The sequence below is a fragment of the Macaca mulatta genome, chromosome 3, assembly GCF_049350105.2.
Source record: "Macaca mulatta isolate MMU2019108-1 chromosome 3, T2T-MMU8v2.0, whole genome shotgun sequence".
In the NCBI taxonomy this organism is placed as follows: domain Eukaryota; kingdom Metazoa; phylum Chordata; class Mammalia; order Primates; family Cercopithecidae; genus Macaca; species Macaca mulatta.
Window position 1 is genome coordinate 145,385,804 of NC_133408.1, and position 25,477 is coordinate 145,411,280.

General features: G+C 47.4%; 1 protein-coding gene across 15 annotated transcripts in view; it reads right to left on the minus strand.

The window, feature by feature from the left end:
* Positions 1-25,477, minus strand: part of ATXN7L1 (ataxin 7 like 1) — a 270,024-nt gene that overhangs the window by 177,075 nt on the left and 67,472 nt on the right. For all 15 annotated transcript variants that reach the window (XM_077997149.1, XM_077997148.1, XM_015134654.3 and 12 more), the window contains one exon: positions 3,410-3,514. In XM_077997149.1, the coding sequence (XP_077853275.1) occupies positions 3,410-3,514 (105 nt within the window). The remainder of the gene's footprint in view (positions 1-3,409; positions 3,515-25,477) is intronic.

A 25,477-nucleotide genomic window follows, 5' to 3' on the forward strand; every position in this document is an offset into this window, starting at 1 on the left:
GGCAAAACCCCGTCTTTACTAAAAATACAAAAATTAGCCAAGTGTGGTGGCAGGCACCTGTGGTTCGAGCTACTCGGGAGGCTGAGGCAGGAGAATTGCTTGAACTGGGGAGGCAGAGGTTGCAGTGAGCTGAGATTATACCACTGCACTCCGGTCTGGATGACAGTCTGACTAAAAAACAAAAACAAAAACAAAAACAAAAAACAAAACCCCATAAAACAAAACAAAAGAAAACAAAAAACAGATACAGAAAGCACTTGGCACAGTGTCTGGCACTCAGCACAATGGCATTCTTATTAACTTGTGGAAAATAGCAAGGCCAGTCCTACAAGGAAAGAGAAAAAGAAAACAAGAAAGAAAAAAGAAAAAGAAAAAAGAAAAGACTAGACTGAATGTTGCTATGGACTGAATGTTTGTGTCCCCCACAAATTCCTATGTTGAAATCCTACCCGCAATGTGATGGTATGAGGAGGTAGGGCCTTTGGAGATAATTAGGTCATAAGGATGGAGCCCTCATTAATGGGATTAGTGCCTATATAAAAGAGACCTCAGAGAACTCTTGTTCTCTTTCCACCATGTGAGGACACAGTGAGAAGTTGGGCGTCTGCAACCTCAAAGACAGTCCTCACCAGAATCTGACCTTGTTGGCATCCTGACCTCAGACTTCTACCCTCCAGAACTGTGAAGAATACATATCTGCTGTTTATAAGCCACCCAGTCTATGATACTGTTATAGCAGCCTGAACTGACTTAGACAATCATGAAGCTATCATAGGAATTTTTAGGGACACTAAAAAGTACTCCCCACAAAGTGTTGCAATGATTCTAACCTCTGCTTTGCACTCTCTCCTGGTCTTGATAAATGTAAGTTTGTCTTTGTACTAGGACACACACCTAGAGCTGAGGCAGGCCTCGGTGCCTCAGTTTGCTGAGTTGTGGTCATGTCTCCATTGTTGCTTGTCAGCTGGTTCAGCAAGAAGCTTAATGGAGACTAGGCTTTGAGGGATGAGATCAGTAACCCCAAACCCCCAAACTAATTTACTACATTGCTCAGAGCTCCCAAAGCCACAGGCTGTGCCCTAAGCTGACTCTTGGCTCTTATGCCAAGAGCCCCAGGGTGGTGGGAGGCAGGTGTATCAGCTCTACCAAGCCTCAGAGCCTCCTCCCTTGGCAATCTGGGACCTTTTCCCTGGGCAGAATTCTGCAGGGGACAGTGGTGTCCCATGTTTTGGGTCCCTTCAGGATCCTTCCATCAAAGACTCCAGTGAATTAAGTTCTCAGTGAAGGTTTTTGTTTGTTTGCTTTTTCGTTTGTTTGTCCTGAGAAAGGGTCTTGCTCTGTTGCCCCGGATGGAGTACAGTGGCATGATCATAGCTCACAGCAACCTCGAACTGCTGGGCTCAAGCAGTTCTACCCCTCTGCCTCTCCAGTAGCTGAGACTTACAGGTATGCCACCAAAACTGGCTAAATTTTTTTTTTTTTTAGAGACGGGGTCTCACTATGCTTCCCAGGCTGGTCTCAAACTCTTGGCCTCAAGTGATCCTCCTGCCTTGGCCTCCCAAAGTGCTGGGATTATAAGCGTAAGCCACTGCACCCAGCCCCAGTGAAGGTTTTGAAGGCTTACAATAGAATGCAAGTCCCTGTTCCATGCCTATAACAGCTGCACATCCTTGTGAACTGAGTGAATGAAAATCATATTCAGGATGATGTAGCCTCTGCGTTCTCACAAGACACACAGAAGCACTGGTCACGGAGGTTCTATGCCTGGTCACTGAACCACTGGCTGGGTGAGACCTTCTTGCCATGGCTCTTCTTTGGATTCTCCACCTGTCATCTCAGCTGGTGGCACCACCACCAGGCTCTGACAGTTTCTCTTTGGAGAGGTTTAACCCTTTCTCTCTTCCAGGCAGTGGAGAGGGTCATTTGGTACAGAGCACTGAGCAAGAAGATCGACTTGTGCCAGGCACACAACTTGCTCCTTTCCTGCTCAGTCTGCCAGAATGAACATGCCAGAGCTGGACGCACCCACAGAAGTCATCTTCCCATGGCAGGGACAAGGAAACCAAAGCCCTGAGACATCAAGCAAGTAGCCCGAGGACATAGTGCTGGCTGCAGGGAGGGGCAGAAGACTTGGCCTCTGACCAAAGCTCCTCATATAGCACTTTCTAGGGCCCTTTCTTTGCCTTGTGCTGGTTTGAAAGTCCTGGACTCACTCCCAGAGGTGCTCCTTAAGCCTGAATTCTATAGATTATAAACACAAACTATGCCTACAATATATACACAGATACAGATTATATATATGTAGACATGTATATATCATATACCTACATATACACGTGTTTGCAGTTGATAATTAGTATAGAGAGAGACTGTTAAAGAGCTTGGACAAGCTCAACTTCCTTTATTTTATTATAGAATAATGATAACTGAAGAGGTGGGGAAAAGTCAGAAATTCAGGGTGTGAGAAAGGGGAAATGTGTGTAATCTGCAAAAGCATATTCAATATTATACGTGCTTTGACTTTTTTTAGGCACAATAGAATGTATTTTGAAACCTTAATGGTAAGGAGCGCATTCAGATTTTATGTTCATCGAAAGGGAATACAGCTTAAATAAAGAGATTGGGAGATGCCGTGCTGGACTCACAGCATATTATAGCTTTGGAGATGGTCAGATCCAATTCCCTGCTACAGATAAGGAAACTTTCCACCCAGAGAGGTTAAGTGACTTGTAGTCTAAGGCCAAATGGCTGTTGATTCATCCCCAAGGGGAGCAGCCACACGGACTTTATCTGTCCATGGCAGCTACATGGTTTGTTGATGACCAACTGAAGGAATTTATTACATCAAGGATGTCAAGATACAGACAGAAAGCAGTTCCCAACCTCACCTGGGATTTTTTTTTTTTTAACAAGGAGAATTCTTGGGAAAGGTGAATTGGAATGTAAGGTTTTACTGATGCACCATTTCCTGGGGGCAGCACCCCAGTGGTCCACACACTGGGCTGCACTTGGCCCCAGCCCTCCTTTGTGTTAAGTCTGGGGAGACTCTCTCCTGGCCCTCTTTCAGGGGGAGAAAATGTCTGGCTGCAGGAGCGACTCCTTAAGCAGCTCTCCCTCCCCCTGGTCACCTGCCGAGGCCATCGCCAGGCTGGGCAGATGGCTTCAGTCTAGTCCCATCGACCAAGACAAGTTGCAGGTTTTCTCTCATTTGTTCTGACAGGACTGAGCATTTCAGCAGAAGGACTACAGCTCCTAAAACAGCCTGCAAACAGAGGCAGCAGCCCAGGAAGACTTTAGCCACAGCCTCAGGCTAAGACAAGACACGGCCAGACCCTGTCGGGGAGCCCAGGGGAAGGCGACTGTCCCCAGGGCGGCAGCTGCAGATGTGACGGTGCAGGTGTCCACTTACCGCAGTGCGACTGGAAAACCTGTGGCTTGACGACCTGGTTACAGGCACTGCACACTACGAGATAGAAGTCGTCATGTGCTGGGTAATGGCCAAATAAGTGCATATCTGTGGGGGAAATGAAAACAGTGTTTTTTGAAAAAGCAATTAAGTCTCAGAAGGTGTACAGTTTCCTCTTGGAATTTCTTCAAGGACAGTTTTTCAAACACAACACGCAGAAAGGCAATAATCTTTACTAAAGGGAATTCGGTTTGTCATAAGGCAGCTCCCCGCCTCTCAGAGAAGCAATTGCATCAGAGAATCCCTCCTCATTTCTCCCCTGGAAATGGACTGCGGCTGTTCCTGATTCAGTCTGTGGTGCTGAGGGGCTGCTCTGAGTCACATGCTATGGGAATCACCCTGTCCTGAGAGAACCCACATGTTAGCTGGGATTCACTGAGGCTCTATATATCTCAGGCTGGGAGGAACTCCTCCAAACCCATTCCTGTGTAAGCAGCGGTCCTACAGAGAAGTGAGAGGGTGTCTGGCTGGGGACAGAAGGACAAGTCATTTGGCCTCGGCAGTGCCTGGGTTTCTCCATCACCTGAGGGACATACTAAGGCTGAAGGAGTCCGCTGAACAAGTGGCTCATTTGTTGCCATCATTACCCATTATTCATTCAATAAATATTTACTGAGCACCTGAATGTGCCAGGCAATGTGCTAGGTGCTGGGGAAAACTGGGGAACAAGAATGAGTTCTCTGCTCTCCTGGAGCTTAAGGTGGCAGACCACCACACGAGTCATCATTGCCTGCAGCTGTGTTACGGGCTATGGAGGAGATGCACGGGGTCCCCTGGGAGTGTGCGGCAGGTGGCCCTAACCTAGTGTGAGGCAGTGGAGAATGTGTCCCTGAGGAGGGGGCAGGTCATCTGAGACTCCAGGATGAGTAGAGGTTAGGGAAGCAAAGGGCCAGGCAGGGGGAGGGCGGAAAGTTTGAAGATGAAGCCAAGGAAGGAGGTTCTGTGCATAGAGGGAGCCTTGGGGCCTCTTGGCTGGAACAGAACAGGGGAAACAGCAGGGTGAGGCTGGCCAGGCCCAGAAGCCATGACCCTTCCATGCCCAGGTGAGGATTTTGACTCTGACTTTAAGAACAATGGGAAGTACTGGGGCTTTTTAAGCAAAGAAGTGACGCGATCAGGTGCATACTGTCAAAAGATCAGTTACGTGGCAATACCTCCGAGCCAATGAACACATATGTACATGGATGTTCACAGCAGCATTACTCAGAATAGCCAAAAAGTGGATACAACCCAAACACCCACCACTTGACAAGTGGATAAACAAAATACCACAGAACATTATCCATCCAGTGAAAGCAATAAGTACTGATCCAGGCTACAATGTGGATAAACCTAGAAAATATTAGGCTAAATGAAAAGAGGCAGACACAAAAGGTCACATATTGAATGACCCCATTTATATGAAATGTCCAGAATAGGCGAATCTATAGAGACAAAAAGGAGGTAAGTGCTTGCCTTGGGTTGGGGGGCCTGGAGGAATTCGAGGGTGACTGCTAACAGGTATAGTTTCTTTTTGGGTCAATGAAAATGTTCTAAGATCGATAGTGATGACGGTCACACAACTCTGAGAACAGACTAAAACCCACTGAACTGTACACTTTAAACGGTGAACTGTAGGGCATGTGAATTGTATCTCAGCTGGGTGTGGTGGCTTACACCTGTAATCCCAGCACTTTGGGAGGCAGGACGATCAAGACCAGTCTGGGAAACAAAGTGAGACCCCATCTCTATGAAAAATGTACAAAAATCAGCCGGGTGAGGTGGCTTGTGCCTGTAGTTCCAGCTACTCAGGGGGCTAAGGTAGGAGAGTTGCTTGAGTGCAAGAGATCAAGGCTGCAGTGAGCCATGATCACACCACTGCACTCCAGCCTGGGCAACAGAGTGAGACCCTGTCTCAAAAAGAAAAAGAAAAAAATTTATCTATCTATCTATCTATCCATCCATCCATCTATCTATCTGACAAAAACAAAAAGACAAAAAACAGTCCAGTTATAGGAAACCCGTGGTTACATCTTGTGCACCACCGGGTAGAGACAGGGCTCTGGCGGGCACCTCCATCCTGCCTCCTTTTAGCTGACTGGCTTTGAGAGGGCAGCCATGAACACTGGCGGGGGTGATGGAGGAATTAAACCTCCTCAGGTTGAGAACCCCCACAAGTCCTCATCTGCTAGATTCAGCCTGTGTCTTTAACGAAACCCCTCAAACAGGATGGTTCCCTCAACTGCGATCCTAGGCCAGAGGAGGGGCAGGCTCAAACCCAACAAACACCCAAGGGAGGCCCCAGGCTCTACGCTCCCTTCCCAGAGCAGCCCTGCTGCTTCAAGGGAAATGGAACCGGCAGGTTTATCATAGGCAAGCGGTGAGGCCTCCACTTGCCCTGAAGGAAGCCTGTGACTGAAAGAGTAGACTGGCCTGTCTGGAGGCAGGTGACTCACACTGTAGTGGCCTCCCCAGGTTTCAGGTGCCCGAGGTGGCTGCTTGCCTCATGGAGGGTGGCCAGGACACAGGCCCAACTGCATTTTAAAGGGCGTGGACTGTCATCTCCCTCATCTCTTGCCACTGCCACTTCTAAGACTGGCATGCACTGTCTTCTGGGATTTCCGGGAGGGAGCATTATTAATCAGGGCCTCATAGGCGGGAGGCCTGTGGGAAGAGAGGCTGAGACAAGAGCCCGATGCTGGGCCCAGCCAACACCCTGTGGGCAGGCGGGACCCTCAGTTCAGAGCCTTAGAGCCGCGGAGATGACCCTTCTTGGGCCTTAACTGTTGACACAACTCCTGTTTTGCTTTTAATTTACAGGTTATTTTTGTAACATATATTCTTTTTTTTTTTTTTTTTTTTTAAATAAAACAAAAGGCATCCAAGTTCTCCGAAGATACATTTGAAAAAATACAGAAAAGCCAGAAGACATTAAAGAAAAATACCATTACCAGAAAATTTTATTAATGCTCTGCATCTCATTTTGACTTAAAGTCACAGTTTATATCCAGGAACAGGCAAAACCAGGAGCTGGTAAGGGCTACAACTTATTTATTTATTCAATAAGCATTTATTTGGCTGCCTGACATCCTTTCTGCAGCAGGTCAGGCTATGAAGGAATATAAGGTGATCATTAAAAATTAAAACAACAACAACAACAAACCAAACCAAGCATTAACAAAAATTTCTTGAACATCTACTCTTGTGCCAGAATGACAGGCCACATGCTGGGTGACCTGTCAGGGCCTGTCAGGCTGCCACTGATGCCCCATTCTTCTGTATTCCTCCAGAGACCTTCGGAGCCCATCCCATCTCCCCCACCCCCACACTCACACACATCTGTTGTGTCAATGAGTGGAAGGTAAAGGTTGGGCTCCTTAGAGACTGTGGCCACCTGGGGGTGTGTTTCCCTCCAGGCCTTTCACTCATTGAGACTTTTCCTAGTTTTCCTCGAGGGCAGCGTCAACCTTGTAGTGTCTGCTCTGAGCATGTCTCCTGCGGAAAGTGAGAGGACCTGGGAGTCTGCTTGATTATTCCTCAGTGAGTCAACCTTAGGGTATCCTCTACAGGCTGCCCAGGTCCTGAGGGCCCTGCTGATGGGAAGCAAAGACAGGCAGCTGGCTCCCAGGAAGACCACCACTTCACACGGCTAGGTGTTCACAGGCAGTGTGCTGTTCCATTAGAGCAATGTGGGCTGGGGGACAAAGCGGGGAGGGAGGGCAGGGAGAGAGGAGAACTAATGCCAGGCATAATAGGTACTCTACTAATTAATTATCTTTCCTTCTCTCTCTCTCTAATTTAAGCCCAAGCAAAACATCCAGTGCACAGTTAAAAACAGTGGTGAGCTGAAGTGGACTGGTGCCAGCTTGTGAGAGCCAATCACACATGTCGCTTCCCAATTTCACGTTTAGTGTCATCATGGCGGTAGCTTGAAATCAGCCATGGTGGAAGTATTTACACCAAGGACATGGGCAAACACTACACATCAGGCTTTTTGTTTTTGTTTTTTTTTTTGTTAAATATTTACTGGTGCACCACTGAATTAAAAACAGGCAAAAAAGTGAAGAGTGAAACCACCTGTAATGCCACCACCTAGTGATAACCACTGTTGACATGTTAATATATATACCTCTCCAGATTTGTGATGTGATAATGTTATCTTAGTTAATCTTCATAATGAACCTGCGAAACTGTCAACATCTCCACTTTCCAGGCAAGGCAACTATAGTAAAGTATTTGCTTGCAATCTCACGGCAGTGATTTGTAAAAAGTAGCATGAGATTCCCGGATATTCTGACTCTAAAGCCATTTCTCTTTTCTCAGCAAAATGCTGCTTACGTAGAACAATATCCCATTTCACAGATGAGAAAACCAGTTTGGAAGGGTTTCCTGGATGACTAACAGGCTGTCCTCTAAAGGGGCTGTTGGCCTGGGCACTGGCCTGGGGTCAGAGGTGAGGTTGGGACAACAGGGCTCCTTGTTGAACCTTTCCTAGGGTGAGTGTCCTCATCTCTGAAAATGGCTAACAGTCTCTGCTTCATGGGGTTGCTGTGATGGCTCCTAAACACTGCTTGGCCTTGTACCTTTTTCCAGGAGGGACTCAGGAGAGAGTGTGGAGAAAGCTTTCATCATTACTTCTCTTATTTTCAAAAATTCACTAGTTTCCTCCAACGGAGAGTCCTTTCTGCAGAACTTCATGTGTATGTATGTGTACATGTGTACACGGTGGACAGAGGAAGGCTGAGAGCCACTGGGAGGCTTCTCTAGGCTGTGGCCGAATGCCAAGAAAACATGTGCCCCTTGAAGATGGAACTTTGTCCAAACACAACGTACAACCATCTCCCAAAGAGACAAAGCCAGACCTGTCTGCTTTGCCCTGTTTTGTCACCACAAATGGATCAACTGTGGATTAGAGTGCTAGCACCATGACAGCATTATTACAGAGTGATCTGGTCACCCCCTGGCCTGATCACAAGCAGGGAGGAGGCAACTCCACTAACTCCATTTTTTGGATGAGAAAACAGAGGTACATTTAATTCTGGGTCAATATTTTTAGTTTTTGACCCCAACCCACTATAGACATGTATTCATCCATCCGTCTATTCATCTTTCCATTCACCCACCCACCCCACTCATCCACCCATCTACCCATCCATCCACCCACCCACCCCACCCATCCATCCACCTATCCATCCATCCGCCCACCCATCCATCCATCCATTCACCCATCCATCCATCCATCCATCCATCCATCATCTATCATTGAAACATGTGGTGTACACGCTGATATTTTCTGTTCTGTTCTATTCATTTGTTTTTGTTTTACTCTATTCTATTTCATTTTTAAAATGCTCATTCAGCTCCCTAAATTAATTTCACGACTGTTTAATGGGTTACAACTCAAAGTTTGAAAAATAATCTTCAGGGCAATGTAGTTCGAGGCTGAGCAGAGTCTGAGAGTTAAGTTGGGATTTGGGATTTAAAGTGGTCTGAGCTGGTCCTCAGTGGTCATCCAAAAGCCTGAAGCCAGAAACTGAATCATTGGTGCCATTATGCTGCAGCCAGCTAGTACCAGCTCACAAGAGCTGACTACGTGCAATTCTTCCCCACTCTGCGTTCAGTGATGCCATGTTGACAGCTTGAATCAGCCAAGGTGGGAGTATTTACATGATGGAAATCGGCATCCACTACAAACCAGGACTTCTTCCCTCAGAGAGCTGGTTGTTAAAACATTTACCAGCACTTCACTGACTAGTGTCCCCTTCTAGCATCACTGTTTCCTGGCTCGATTTCTCCAGCTATAAAATGGAGAAAATTATATTCATCATCTACTATACTGGGATGCAGACAGGTTTTATGAACTGAAATGGAAATCATTATATTAATTTAAAATTATGGTTACAGCATCAATTATTGACCTAAGAACTTATGCCCAACAAAGCCAGGTAAACAAATTGATCACTTCCTGTGTCAAATGAGCATACAGAGGCTATAAATTGTCATGGGCGGGGTGGGGGATGGGGAATTAGATTACTGGCTTCTTTGCAATGTCTATCGACTTAATGCTTACTCATTAAAGGTTATTCAAGAGATTACTCACAGATCAGGCTTGTAGCATTAAACCAGTGCTGCTTATAAATTTATCACGCTCTTCTAAGTGCCTCTGTTTTGAGCAAGCAGCCCTCCACTTCCCTTCCTGAACTTCTGGTACAATTCCCATTCACGGCAGAGTCCGTCACATTCACATTATCAGCTTGGTCTGGCACTCTGCCTGCTTCCCAATAGCAGTGAGGTTCTCCCAGGCCTCTGTCCACTCTCACAGCTTTCCTCCCCCTGAAATCTGCCTCCCATACCCCCAGGTGGCAGAGGAGGGAGGGATGGAACAGAACTCAGTTGTGATGTAAGAAGACACTAAGTTTGGGACAATAGAATGGTTCCTACAAAAGTAAAGTACTAACTGACTTCCCAGTGTAGTTGGTAAAGTGCTTCTGAAGTCAACACTGAAAAAGAAGCTGGCAGCATGGGAGCAGCGTTTTATTCCAGATAAACAGCCTTCTAGAGAGAACACTTTTGACAAGCAAAGTCATGTGTTTATAAACTTTAGTTTATATCCAATATTCACTTTTGAAAATGGTTACAGTTAAGGAAAAGGCAGGGTGACATCTCCAATTCTCTATTTATATAGGACTTGTTTCTAAGATGGGAAGACAGCTGGTTTTGTGGATTCAGGATCAAGCTAGATGCTGCGTGCCTTTGAATTTGCCCCTGGATATCTTCCAAGGCTCGAGACTTTGACATTATGAAGCAACAACTGGTGAGAGCTCAAATGATGAAAACCTTAAGAGAGACTAAATAAGGCTTGATTCCTCCCTTTTGCAAGCAGGAATTTCAGGTGAAGCACCAGATGTACAGAGAAGCTGCAAGAAGCAGACACTGCTTTGAAGGTAGTCAGACAGCCTATTGGCAATCAGTGATAGCTACGCTCGCCATAGAGAATGGGAAAAAAGAAGACGGCAAAACAGACAACCTTAAATTCTTCTTTCTTGGAAAAAATAACAAAGCTCCTGAAAATGGCCTTAGATTTCAGGGTTGTGAAACTACCTCAGTTGCTATAGGAATTACAAAAATGTCAAGATGGCATACGCTATAATGCTATAGCTGTTAACATAATTTTATATAATTTAAACATTATGTTTTTCATTTTAACTTACTCTAAAAGGTATTGTAATGAAAAAAAATTGGGGTTGTATTTATGTTAATTTAAACATTCCAAGCTCTTTCCAGGAAGGTAGATGTGAGCTCTGCCTAAAAAGTAAGCCTCAGTTGGGCGTGGTGGCTCACGCCTATGATCCCAGCACTTTGGGAAGCCAAGGTGGGTGGATCATGAGGTCAAGAGACCGAGACCATCTCGGCCAACATGGTGAAACTCCATCTCTACTAAAAATACAAACATTAGCTGGGTGTGGTGGCGCGTGCCTGTAGTCCCAGCTACTTGGGAGGCTGAGTCGGCAGAATCGCTTGAACCCTGAGGCAGAGGTTGCAGTGAACAGAGATCACGCCACTGCACTCCAGCCTGGCAACAGAGCAAGACTCCATCTCAAAAAAAAAAAAAAAAAAAAAAAAAAAAAAAAGTAAGTCTCTGCTCACTGGGAGGTAACTGGACCCACAGATCTTGGTAGGACCTATGGATGTGATAAACCTGTGACAATGGCCAGAGGACCAGGTGCTACTGAACTTCCCTGAAAACTATCAAAAAGCTGTGCTGGTGGCTGACGATGGTTTTGATCTGTGGGCTTCCACTTACATGAACTCAGACAGGCCAAATTACTGAGAAGAACAGCACCTGTGGTTCAAAGATATGTGATTCACTCCAAGCAGATGCAAATCTGGACACAGAATGGCTGGTCCTAAGAGTCTTCCTTTCCCCTAATAATCTTTATGCACTTATTATACTGTATTTATTAATTTTTCTTTTTGCTATCAGAGTTTCAGTTGCATTTTAATTGCTTAACGGTGCATGGAAAGCTTAAGGCAATATACAAAAATGTTTCTCCTTTGCTCTGACAGAATGATTTTATTTGTTCCCCAACTCAAAAATCTCCTTAAATTCATAGAACAAAACAAGTTGGGGTTTGAAAAAATGACCTCAGACTCGACATCTCCCACTTCCCCAGCGGAATGTTGAGCTCCCCTCTAGGAAAATGTGATCACTTTGTTTCTCAGATCTCTGGAAACTCAGGGCTCAACTGTGAGAGATTCAAAATCAGTGAAATCTGCAAAAGGAAAATGAAGGAAGAAAACTAGAAAAGCAAGCAGCAGCGGTGAGCTCTTCAGCATCAAGGGGAGTGAGCGGGTGGGTGTGTGCAGGCAGCAGCAGTGAAGCTTTTCTTCTCTTGCAAACCAGTGGCTAAAATGGCTCTTGGCCTCTTCTAGCCATGGCTAGGCTGGAAGGCATCCCCTCCCTGGCTGGAGCCCAGAGCTGGGCCTGGTAGCAGGTTGGTGCTGAGAAACACAAGGGGCACGTGGAAGCTCCCCATTAGGCTACATGAACAGGATGTCCCCTCTGGACCCCAACCCCAACCACCCATCAAAACACGACCACACAAGACAGTCTCAGTCCCACTTCCTCAGGAGAAGAACCTTTAAAGACCAGCATTCAAGATGTATGGAGGTGAAGGGGCTACACTGGGTCCCCAGGATGCTTCCTTAGGCCTCAGGTCTCTCCCAGAGTTGAGAACAAAAACCATGAGAGACGGTCCTTAAAAATGCAGTGCCTGCTTGCTGGGCCCTGGAGTTTGGAAGCCCAAGTTCAAATTTGGCATTTGGCTTATAATCTTCTCAAAGCTTGTGTTTCCACACTTGGAATTAGATGATTTATTTGTGAAGGGGCTGGCACATAGAAGGGATATAAAAAATAGAACATGTTATTATCCATGGCCTTCTACGCATCTCTCCCACTCACCTGGCCCCTCCTCAGGGAAGCCTCTCTCTCCCCTCCTCGTGCGCCCTCACTCAGCAAAGCCCGGCAGCTTTCCTAAGGCTGTCATAGAGTGGCTGGTTTATGTCTCTGATTCTCACCAGATGGGAATCTTCTGGAAGACAGGAATTGTGACTTATCGCCCTTCCTATCTCCATAGCCAAACAGTCTGGCACGTGGTAGCTGCTTAATCAATGGTAATATGTTAACGAGGCTGAGGTTCCCAAGAAGTTGATTTATTTTCCATAGTCGTTCATTTTCTCTTCTCTCGAAAGAGGAAGTAGTAAATGATAATAAATTGCCCTAATATCCATGCTGCTATCTAAGATTATGAGGTCAATAATTGTCTCTATTTATTCACTCTTTGAGCTGCTTGGAAGATAAGTACTAAGGGAATCTAAGGCATGCTCCAGGTGAGCCGTCAGTGGAGAAGTGGTCTATTCCTGTGCCCACCATGCCAAGTGCATGAAAGCTGCTCCTTCCCCCCACCCCATGGCAAACACAACTACTCTGCACTCAACAAGGCCCCCCTTCAGAACCAGTGTTTGGGATGGGCTTGGGTGTTTTTTGGATGCTCTCTCTGGTCCCATTTTCTACTTCCTGACTTCCGGCTGCCATTGACATCGAGACTGTGTATGATCCTGGGCCTGGAAGATCTAGACTTCTCCCTCCCCTTCCTGTCCCAGCTCTGCACTGTCTGACACTGGGTCAGCATGCAGGGGGCTAACTGAGGGCACATGTTGGCAATCTGAGCCCAAACTGGCAGAGATCTCACTGATTGACTAGACAGTGATGACCTTGGTAGCCAAGAGAATAACTGTGCAAAGCACTCACCTTGGCCTCTGCCTGTCTTAGGCTCAGGCATATCTTCATCTTCCCCACCCTATCATAGTTCCATTCACAGTAGGAGCTAAGTAGAAGTCTTCCTTGAAGATCTCCTTTAGGCAACTGAATTCAGCCTTCTCTCTGACACTTAAGTAGACTTTGGAATCAAAAAATAGCTACCCTGAGGTATACTGAAGAACTTGGTGTCTGCCATATTGCTTCTTGAGATTCACATGATAAGAGGCTTTTCTTTTATTCGGATGAAAAAAGACAGGAATCCCAGGCAAAGAAATGGGGCGGATGATCAGTTGTCTGTGGGAGCCAAAACCCTGTACTGAGGGCTCTCATAGCTCTGCTAAGATTAGAACAATGATGAGAAAAGCAGTTCTCACTAGGTCTTCTTTTACTGTTTAGAGATTTTAATTTAGAAATGGACTGAATGGCCTCAGGAGGCGCCAGGCAGCAGCATCCCTCTACCACAGACAGAGATGCACCACCTGTCCCAACACAGCATTCTGAGAGATTTCCTGGATGACATGTTGCAGGACTACACTGGAAGCAGAGTCCATAAAGAAGCCCTCCTGCAGTGCCTCGCACGTGCAGGAACGTGACATTTGTAAAGGCACAAGGAGAGGCCTTTGCCAGTGGGACTGCATCACAGCAGGCCTCAGCTATCAAGCTATTACTACAAATGTCATCCAGAGCATGTGATGGAGACCACAAGAAAATGCCCACTCCAGAAAATTCCCCCATCATGTTGCACACACCAACCCCTGCTCAGTGGTGGGGGGTTATATCAGTGTTCTGCTTGAAGATTCAGGGATGAAGAAGAGACACACTGCTTGGAATCCCTGAGACTAGAGTCCAGGAATGACAGGCAATCCCACGGCTGATGGTCTTAATGGGTCCTACCGGCCATGCTGGGCTCCTATTCAGAGGGTCTAGGGCGAGAGACCTCTGATCCTGTGGCACTTGTTAGTGTCTCCAAGAGGAATGCAGAAGTTGGCTCTGGCTGTGATTGATCTCTAACTGGCAAAGCAATTGTGACTTTTTTTCCCCCTATGGAAGGCCTTTAGTCAAGGCTATTGGAGCCCCACAAGTCCCTCAAGATTACAATAATCGTCCAAATGATGCTGCCAGAGCTCAGAGGTAAATGTGCCATTTGGCTCCATCGAGGTCAGTGTCCACTTGGGAGAGCCAGAAAACAGTGGAAAGGAACTGTGTAATGTCCCTGGGAATCGGTGTTCAAAGCACTCCAGCCACCAGGACAGCCAGACTGCACGAAGCTGCTGACAGACATCCCAAGGCATTCTCCCAGGAATGGGTGCTTATAAAGGGAGCCAGAACCACTCCAGCTGGACTGGCTATCGACTGCACCAATGCTGCCAAGGGACAGAAATACACCTTTGCTCTAAGGGAACAGAAAGAAGCACTGGGGCATCTCAGCACATCCGGGCCCTTCAAGCCAGCAGCCTGTGCCTGGAAGACCACTTTGAAGATGCTGGGGCTTAAAGCACAAGGGCCCAGGAATTAAAACTCCCCCATAGAAGAGCTACAAAAAGTTGTTTTAAGGTAATGGAAAATAAGATCAATCAGCTAGAGGAGAAAAATCACAGTGTCCTTAATCACAAGTCAAGCATGAAACTAGTTATGCGCCAAAGAAAAAAGGGACACTGTTGGCAAGATTCATGAAGCCCTGTGATTGGGCCCCAGTCCCTGGGTTCCCAGCTTCAGATTCCACCAAATCCTCTCTCACCGCTGCCCATTCCCGACTCCTCCCTCCATACTCGCCAAAATCCTATGTATCCTTCAAGGTCCAGCTTGGTGTAACCTCCTTCAGGGAGCCTTCTTCAATTCCTGAAGAGACAACAAACACTTTCTCTGTATTTGCATGCTCCTCTGCATCTTAGTGCTGCACTTAGCCCACTCTGTCTGGTGTTTAAAGATAGTGGTGGATACGGCTGTCTTTCCCATTCGTACACTGTTTTATATACAGACACAGACATTTATCAGTCAAAAGTGAAGACTGCCAGAAACGTGCTCAAATGCTTAAAAAAGCACCAATGAATCAAAGCTGCCTTAGACTAAAGAACCACACAGGAAACTTAGCTGGGCAGCTGTGGGGTAGTGGAATGAGCAACAAATTCCTGCTCTGCCTCCAGCTGGCTGTGCAATACAGGGCAAGCACAGAACATCTCTGGATCTCCCTTTCCTCTTCCAGAAAACAGTGTCTTACCTCCCCTGTAAGGTTGCTGCTAGGATTAAATATGAGATAACTTATGCCAGTGATAGCATCTTATAGGTACTCAAATGCTCAAGAAATTTAACTGAATTTTAGCCTGAATTAGCTCAGTAAAAAGCCAAAGACCCTCAAAGGAACACTATTTCATAGAGGCAGGCCAGTGATATGCTTAGAATGCAGGTTCTGGAGTCAGATGGCCTGAAACTGAATTCTAGTACCACCTCCTTGGGAAATTTCTCTGGGCCTCAGTTTCCTCATCTGCAAAATGGGGTGGTAATAATAGGGTAGTTGTCAGAATAACATGGGATAACACATGTCTGATGTCTGATATTTGGGATGCTGTCAATACATATTATTGTGTAGCATCAGATTTTGCATGGTGGGACTTAAAAAAACACAGAGCAAAACAGTTAGTATGAAGTTTCTCTGGAGCAAAACAGTTAGTATGAAGAATAAAATCACTGTTAAAAGTCACCAGACTTTGAACTTCCAGGCATCTAAGCCACAGGGTGAGCAAACAGTAGATGAGGGCTTCTCAAAGTGTGAATACGACCTGCAACTTTCTTGCCAAATACAGATGACTAGATCCCATCTCAGATCTAGGAAATCAGATTCTCTGGGGCGTGGAGTCGAGCAGGATGCCTTTTAAGCAAGCTCTTCAAGGAATCTGATAGCTCCTAAACTTAGCCAATCATTGTCCTATCGTGATCACTACTAAAGTAGAGACACCCACTGATATATCCCAGTATTAATCTGGTAATATGGAACTTCTTGCTAGTTAAAAGATTCTGTTAGCTAAGGGGAAAGAGTGTTCTGTACATGCAGGGGTACTGAGGGTACACCTGGCACATGGTTCAGTTTGCCCCTCTGAATGACCTCTACTTGTGAGCTCTTTGGATATATGTGTTGGAGGTCCATGAGCTCAACGGTGTGCTGGAGCCGCATGGAACTGCTCATGACAGCCAATTGTGCACATCTTTTCCCAACTTCATATTTAGAGACTTCACATTGGTAGTTTGAAATTGGCACAGTGGGAGTAGTTACACCTTGAACATTGGCAAACACTACAAATCAAAGCTTTTACATTTCTTCAGAGAACCACTGTATTGGCACACCACTGGTTTTCATCCATAATAAAGTTCTGTGCAGGAACCCAAACTCTACGGAATGTGGCCCACGGCATTAAATTTAGGTCTGGGAAGGTTTGGGGTCACTTGAAGCCTGGTGTCTGAAAACCTTCCTAAGATGCTAATGATGTTCTAGCATTTTAATCCGCACAGCCTGGCTCAAGAGAAAACTTCCCTTGTGCTCTGTGGTCATGCCCTAAACCCTAGCTTTGGGCCAACCATCTAGCAAATTGCAGTCTTGATACCCAAGTGGAACGAGTCAAGGCATGGACGCTTCAGGGCCAATCCTTCACCAGCACTAGAAAAGCAACTCTGTTCTCCCGAGGGCTGCCCAGTGGCCTCTATACCTCAGGAAGCCAATCTATAATATGCGGATGGGGCAGAGGTTGGACAATCAATCTCTCATCTCTGGGTTCAGAGGTAAGGTGGTCTAGGTAAGCGTCAGCCCCCACTCCCCAGCCTGCTGTTCAGACACCCCCAGCTGCCTTTTAAAAGGTCACCCATAAGGAGCCGTAAGCCCTGCAGTTGGCCCTGTTTCAGCAGATACCACTGGGGAAACAAAGACCTTTCCTTTAAATTCCTCCACTCAGCAGTCAGGTGAGTCAGGGAAAATTCAATCCAATTTCCCAGTAAATCCTACTATGCTCTGGAAGGACACGGTTTGAAAAATCTATTTTTGTGCTCTTATTTACTTAAGGTCTGCATGCCTGAGGAAGCTTTTTCATAGTGCCATCAAACTGCCTCTCGCTTACCAGGAAAAACAAAGATCCCACCTTTCTGTAACACCACCAGCCCGGCCACACAGTCTAGAGGAACTGCAGCTCCAGGCCCTTAATTCCTGGCGGCAGAAGGCTCCCTCCAGCACCCAGCACAGCAGCCTGGCTCCAGCGTGGGGCTTTCCCCTTCCTGGGCTGCCCAGGGCTCACACAGTTTTGTTTTTCCTGGTTTAAATGAAGTTTCTGATTCAGAGGCATGACCTGTCTCTATGGGGTTTGTGTCTGTGATTCCAGTGGCTTCATAGTGTAAACTGCTGGGGTCAAGGCTGGGTATCTCTGGATGGTCCCATCTTTCTAGAAGGTTCAAATGCCCACATGAGAAAACAACAACCCTTCAATCTATTCAGGACTTGGAGTTGCCTGTATTGGTAAACTCAGACTTTGTCCCACGTCTACTTTCTACCCCTGTGTCAAATCCATCAGCCAGCCAACTTCCACTTAGACTCTTAACAGGACTCAATGCAACACACGGGCTTTACTCTGCACCTGCCCAGCAATGGTGGGTTGTAGAGTGGCCCCTACATTGCCATGGGAGGCCAGGAAGGGCAGTGGGCCAAGGCAGACGGCATCCATGCATCCACACCACAGGGCTCTGAAAGAAATGGCCGAGGGCCCTTCTTCTCTGCCCTAGCTCTTTCTCAGCTCCCCTGGGAACGTGGCCTACTGGGACCCCATGAGTCAGTGCTCCTTTGCTGGCCCCACCCTGATGTCCAGGGTCCTATCCAGTGGAGGGACGACTCCAGCCCTGGCTGTTGTGAGAAGGTGGCAGAACTTGAGCAGTATCCTCGGTGCTCTGGGCCTTTATCACTAACTTTTCAAGGCATGAGACCTCTCTGGGGCCCTAGAACACCCTATATCTTTACTGGTGAGATAAGGCAGTGGGAGCCAGGTGCAGTGGCTCACGCCTGTAATCCCAGCACTTTGGGAGGCTGAGGTCGGCAGATCACCTGAGGTCGGGAGTTCAAGACCAGCCTGACCAACATGGTGAAACCCCATCCCTACTAAAAAAACAAAAATTAGCCGCGCGTGGTGGCTGGTACCTGTAGTCCCAGCTACACAGGAGGCTGAGGCAGAATGGCTTGAACCTGGAAGGCGGAGGCTGCAATGAGCCGAGATGGCGCCACTGCATTCTAGACTGGGAGACAGAGCGAGACTCCGTCTCAAAAAAAAAAAAAAAAAAGAGATAAGGCAATGGGACAGGTCAATGGGTCCATACCTAACTGTGCATTGGAATCTTTCAGGAGCTCTTAGGGGACAGATGACTGCGTTCCAGCCAGCCTGACTGAACTGGAAATTCTGGATATGCATCCATTGCAAGAATCTGCATTTTGGAACAAAGCTTTCCAGGTAACTTTGATGTAGCTGTTCAACCCGGCACTGGCCTAGACTTCCCCAAGGGTACCTTCCCATAGGAACAGCCTATGATTTTATCTATTTCCACCCAGTTATGAACTGGAATAGGGAAGGCTCAGGGGTGAGAATCATGTGCTTGATTTGCCTCTCCAGTGATCAGAGATGGGACTATAATACTGTCCCCTCTCTGAGATGGCTAAGTGGTCCAGGAAGGAACCCTCCACAGGTAAGGGACCAAGAGCTATGTTCAATAGGGTTTGTGTCCCTGTCGCCTCCCTGACTCTCAGTGGGGAGGACTTCTACCAGCCTTGACCAGAGGGAGAGAAATGGGCATCCCTCCGCCTGGCCAAGCTCCAGAGGCTAGAAGTAGGGGCCCAGCTTCCTTTCCTGGCCTTGGAGCAGAGTCTTCCTGGATGCCCTGTCAGGTCCCTCAGGGTGTCTTCCCAGAAAAGCCCTTCAAGACAGGTGATAGCTATGCTGAGACCAAATCAAACCAGGAAAGCAAACCCTAAAATCTGATATGAATAGAAGGGAAGGGTCTAGCTGTCTTGCTTCCAAAAAGGCCAGATTAAGAAGGGACTCCTGAGCCTGGCTGTCCAGACATGTGCGTGTATGGGTGAAGAGCCAGCGTAACCCACCCCGCCCCAAGAGAAGGTTCAGAACATGGGCTGTGTTTATAAGAAGGAAGCTCTTGTTGGAGATGAGTGGAAACATCTTAGGGAAAAGTAGCCTCTCATTCCAACTAACAAGGAAGGGGAAGCATTTCAGGGAAGCCCTAGAAATAAATTTGCATGCTTGCCTGACATTTCTACAAACACTTATTCTATGTGTTAGGTGCTGGCCTGGGGCTAGTCTCTGACAGATCCTTAAGGGAAAGATTTATTGATAAAATAATATTATTGAAAAAACATCAATCACAGCAGCTGGCATTTATTGAGTATTTACTCCATGTTAGGTACTGTGCTAAGTGCTGTTCATTGATTGTTTCATTTAATCCTCACAGCAGCCCTGCAGGGGTGACATTATCTCCATTTTATAGATAAGGAAATAGAAGCTCAAAGAGGTTAAGCTATTGGCTCCCAGTCTCACAGTATGGGAATGCTGGAGCCAAAACCTGAACTCAAGTCTGCTGAATCTTAACTCTTAGGACACTGTGCCTTTTTAAAGAGGAGGGCAGCTGGGAGAAAGGGAGACAGGCAGGCAGGGAAGTAACAAGAACTCTGAGGTCAGTTATGAATAAATACCCGTGGTGTAGCATTTACCAAATGTCCAAGAACCAATAAAGAATTGAAGCTCCTGTCTACAATGAGGATCAGCTAGGACAACAACATACACACTTAACACAATGAACGAGCCGGACAGTAGAGTGAGCTGATGTAATAAAGGGCTAACTTGAGCCAGACAGTTAGAGAATGGGATGGCATAAAGTGGCATGATTAAGCAGGCAGAAAGGGCAAAGCGTGCTAGAGGAGGGAGCCATGAGCTCTGGCTAAGGTGCCAAGGGCTTTCTCTATGAGGGGCCTTCCTGGGGGCGGGTGAGAGCTTGCCAGGGGCCTTAGTGCTGTAGGGTGGGAAGGAGAACTCCAGCTGCTCCAGGACTTGGTAAGTTGGATATGCAGGAAGTTCAGGGGGCTGGCAGCTAGTGGCACCTGTGCCAATGGGGAACCTGGGGTGACTCAGTGTGGGAAACAGGAGGTTGTTGGTCTCACCCACTGCCCTCATCTACTCACTCATTTATCCAACACTTATTTATTGTCATTGACTATATGCCAGACACTGGGGTACAGAGAAATGAATGTGATGATTTATGGCCTCAAGGAGCTCACAGATCATGAAAGGGGACAGGCCGAGACTCACAAGCCCACAGTACACTTGGCAAGTGATAAACAGGACATGTATGTGGCTCATGCTGCGGCAGAGGGCAGGGAGAGCTTCACCAGGATGACCCCAGAGTAGGTTCCTGACAGATGAGCATAAGCTTCCAGGCAGTCGCAGGCGGAGGAGTAGCCCAGGTCGTGGGAACAGCAAGAGCAAATGCAGTGCAGTGAGACGTGCTGGCCTGGTGAGGGTGCCACAGGTGGGTGAGTGTAGCAGGGAATGAGGATGCTGGGGGGAAGGGCAGGAGATAAGGCCAGAGAGGTGCGAGGCAGGGTTTTACCATGTGCTCATGAGTATGAGAGAGAGAATGCAGAGAGCAGTCATCGGTGCTTGTTTTGGAAGCAATGCTGAGCTTGCTGGAACACGCCTGGAGGTGAGAGGGCTGCTGCAGGGTCTGGGGATGCAGGGACAGAGAGGACGCAGGACCCGAGAGACATTTATTTGGAACTGACCACTGTGGGAAATGACTTAGAGCTTCCTGGCTTGGCTTACTGGGAACGGGGGGAGACAGATGGGAATGCAGGTTACATGGTGCTAGAGACAGAACTGCGTCCCCCTGGACTCATGTGCTGAGGCCCTAGCCCCCAGTGAGGTGGTATTAGGAGATGGGACCTTTGGGGAATGATGAGGTTTACATGGGGACCTGAAAGTGGAGCTCCATGATGGGATTAGTGCCCTTGTAAGGAGAGGAGGAGACCCAGGGCTCTCTCTGCCCAGAGAGCACCCGTCCACTCGCCACACGGGCACCCTGATCGTGGGTGTCAGCCTCCAAAACTGTGAGAAAGAAATCTCTGTTGTTTAAGCCACCCAGGCTATGGTACTTTCTTATAGCAGCCCGAGCAGACTGAGGACATATGGGGAAGAGAGCTTTGTTTTGCAGCCTACTGAGTGTGAGAAACTGATCTGCAGTCCAAGAGGCAAGCTGGGGCCAGCGAGACAGAGTGGGGACATCGTGAGCAGGCGGGGGCCACGCTGGGGTTGTGCAGAGTCTCCCTGTGAAACAGTGTTGTCTGACAACAGGGTTAAGGCTAGAATTTGGGGAACACCAATAAACAACAAGAAGATGAGAGGAGGGAAGGGGCCAGTGAAGGAAGCTGAGAGGAACGCTCGCAGAGGTAAGAGGTGAGTCAGGAGGAAGTGTCCAGGAGGACCCAGCAACAGAGTCAAAGGCACAGAGAAGCCACGTGGGAAGCACTGCAGTGTCCGCCGCCTCTGACAAGGAGTGAAAGCTCTGGGGAAAAAATAGGGTGTGGAAGTCAACTGGCAGTTGCTCTGGGGGATGTACAACTAAGAAAGGGTGACTTGTTTCAATTTTAAACTACAAATATGTGAACGGGGCTTTAGTCTGCAAGAAGCCAGTAGAGCCTCCTTTTCCCTTTTGCCATCTTCACCCGGCCTCCTGGGCCAGGGCACACTGCCATCCAGGGGTCCAGCCAAGCTTCCTGTGCATGGATGACCACCTGTTGTCCCAGGAGTTGGCACTGTCCAACTTCCCAGCATAGCTGCCTTTCTGCTGCCCCGCCACAATGCCAGCTACATTGGGTGCTGACCACATGCCACACACCCTGCTCCACAAACATCAGTTAGTGTCCTGAAGAACCTCACGAGGGAGACTTGACCAGACCCAGCTTAGAGGTGAAGAACCCAGGCTTTAGAGAAGTCAAGTCCCCTGCCCGATGTCACACTGCTGGTCAACGCTACGCAGAATTTGAACACCGTGTGTCAAACTCCACCGTGCTTCCCTACCTCAAAAGAGCCTTTCATTTCTTCCTTGAAAGAGCCGCCCCACACTGACACAAACCCATGCAAGGTGAGAACAGGACACACCTTCTGACGTGGCACTCCTGGGTAGACTGTTGCAGGGATGGTCCCCCAGTTGTTTACACCTTCCTATCTTCACACCCTTGGGTGCCCTCTTCTCACATTGATTCTGGGCTCAGTCACAGGACATACTTTGACCAACAGACCATCATCAAACGTGACAGATACTTACAAAATACTTCTGCACTGGGTTTGTGTGCCCTCTCTTGTTCTCCTTGGAACCCTCATGTGGAAAGCCCGGGCTGGGCTGCGGTGGCATGGACAGACCCACACGGAGCACGAGTGAGCAGTTCCTGCCCAGACCTCTCCAGACCGAGCAGCCTCCCAACCACCAGACAGGTGAGGGAGGGCCTCTCTGCCCATCCAGCCCAGGCTGTGCTATCCACACCAGAAGAAACACCCAGAAGACCCACAGGATCATAGTAAGTAACGCTTACTGTCTGAAGCCATCAAGTTTTGGGGTGGTTTGTTGCATAGCAAAAGCTAACTGATCCAAGTCCTTAAAGAAGGCCCGAGCCAGCATCTCCTTCTAGCTCGGAAGCACTGGAGGATAATTCGTGGATCTCTAGTGTCCACAGACTCTTTCTGCAATGTCAGAACTACCCAAGAATACAGCACTGTCCTTGGCCTGGAGGGTCACTGTGCTCCTAGAGCGCGGCAAAAGGAAGAGGCCTTTATATACCTTCTCCCCGGGACACACAAGGACCTGCAGGCAGCCCTGATGGGTGCCAGGTTACTCAGGGACAAGGTGACAGTGGCATGCTTTTGCCATATTGTCCCCAGCTGAGTGTTTTTCCACTGATGCGAAAGGAAAAGATAATTTCTCTAGTAAGCTCTACTGCAAAGGCTCCGAGGCAGCATTTCATCAAAGGGTGCTGGGGAGCACTGGGGAGACAGCAAAACCCAGCAACTTCCAGCTCCACTCAGCAAGGAGCTTGCTGCTTGCTGCTTCCATTTCCAGAGAGGTGGAAAAATGAATGAGCACTCAGGAAAGCCAACCTGATCAGCGGCACTTTGACAAGATGACAAAATTGCTCCCTCCTCCAGTCCAAACCCACTCTTTGTGGTGAACTATTATGGGAAGGAAGCATCAACTAATTAGAAGCATCTCTGGGACATGAGAAAAATCAGCACCTAAAATGCCTAAGCAGAGAGAATTCCTTGTTAAGAAGAGAGAAAACAAAACAAGAAACTGCTAGGATGTCACTTAGCCCAAGCATATATATAAAGGGAGGAGATAAGAATTAATTGGGACAGGAGCTTCTACCCAAGTGACATAAAAGACACAATTATTTTTGCTGCTTTTACAGATCAAGTGCCCCTTCCAGGTGGGGATAGAGCCCTGGCACCACCCACCATTTTGAAAAATGACTTTTCAGTCTTTGGTAGTTCTAATGAAGCTTGAAATTAAGATGGTTCTTTTGTTTACTCCCCCTGTTTGGGAAGCTCTAGCCACCTATCAAAAACACCACTGTCTGGATTATTTATTTCTCATTGCCCAACCTATGAGGCATAGAAGCATTTTATGAAGCCAACATGTGAGGCGTTTCTCCCAAGGAAGGGTGGATGCACCTCCCCATATTGCAGAGCCCTTTTATACTATGGTCCTTTGATAATCTGGATTTTGACGGTCAGGACTGATGCCTGACTTGGAGCAGGGCAAAGAGCCCTGGAAGTCAGAGGTTTCATTCTTGTCATCCTCTTTCATTAGCAAGCTGCGAGCACTTGGGTAAGTCCCTTAACCTTGAGAAAATTCAGTAAAACAAAGGGTTAGTGACTAATATATTACATCCTTTTTAAAAAACAAGTTGTGGTTTAAAGAGCCCCACATAACATGAGATCTACCCTCTTAACACATTTGTGAGTGTACAGTACAGTATGGTTAACCATAAGCACACTGTTGTAAAGCAGATCTCTAGAACTGACTCAGCTTGTACAACTGAAACTCCATACCCACTGAGCAGCAACCCCACTTCTTCCTTCCTCTGGCCCCTGACACTCAACTATTCTATGCTCTGCTTCTACGAGTCAACTATCTTAGATACCTCGTATCAGTGGAATCAGGCAGTATTGATCCTTTATGACTGGCTTATTTCATTTACATAGTGTCCTTGAGGTTCAGATATATATTCTTACAATAATACTGACACGGTACTCACTGTTTCCATGGCAAGTGGTTACATATATTAACTTACTTAGCCCTCACAGAAACCCTTTGAGGTAAGGTAGCATGATCATCTCCTTTTGATAGATGAGGAAACTGAGGCACAGGGAGGTGAAGTGAGGTGCCTATGCTTACCTGCTATGTGAGTAGCTCCAGACTCCTTTTCCCCCCCCCCCCCAAGACAGGCTCTCACTCTGTTGCCCAGGCTGGAGTATATTTATGCTATCATAGCTCACTGTAGCTTTGACCTCCTGGGCTCAAGTGATCCTCCCAACTCAGCCTCCCGAGTAGCTGGGACAAAAGGCACATGCCACCACATCCACCTAATTTTTTAAATTTTTTGTAGAGACGAGGTCTGACTATGTTACCCAGGCTGGCCTCAAACTCCTGGACTCAAACAATCCTCCAGCCTTGGCCTCCCAAAGTGCTGGGATTACAGATGTGAGCCACCACACCCAGCCCAGACTCCATCTCTTGAACATAACACCATGTTCTTTCTGTACAGTTTAAAATTTCTATTTTAGCAAGTAGGCTTACAGAGATACTGAAGTCACTGAGGTCGATGGCAAAAGACGGGGCAGGGAGGATAAACGAGATGTGATGTCGGAGAGATCTACCCTTGCATAGTTCAAAGTCGTCTTTCACAGCAGCCAGAGGGTGGCCTTGGAGCCAGGGAGACCTGGGCCCAGTCCTGGCTCTCCCCTGCTCTAGGTACTTGGGAAACACCAGTGACCAAAACTGACAAGCCCCTTGCCTTGTATACATCACATGCTAACAGGTGAGACAAACAACAAACAATACATATTCCCCACAATGTCTGGTATAGAAAGGGGAAAGTGTTACTAAAAAAAAAAACCACTGGAGCTGGG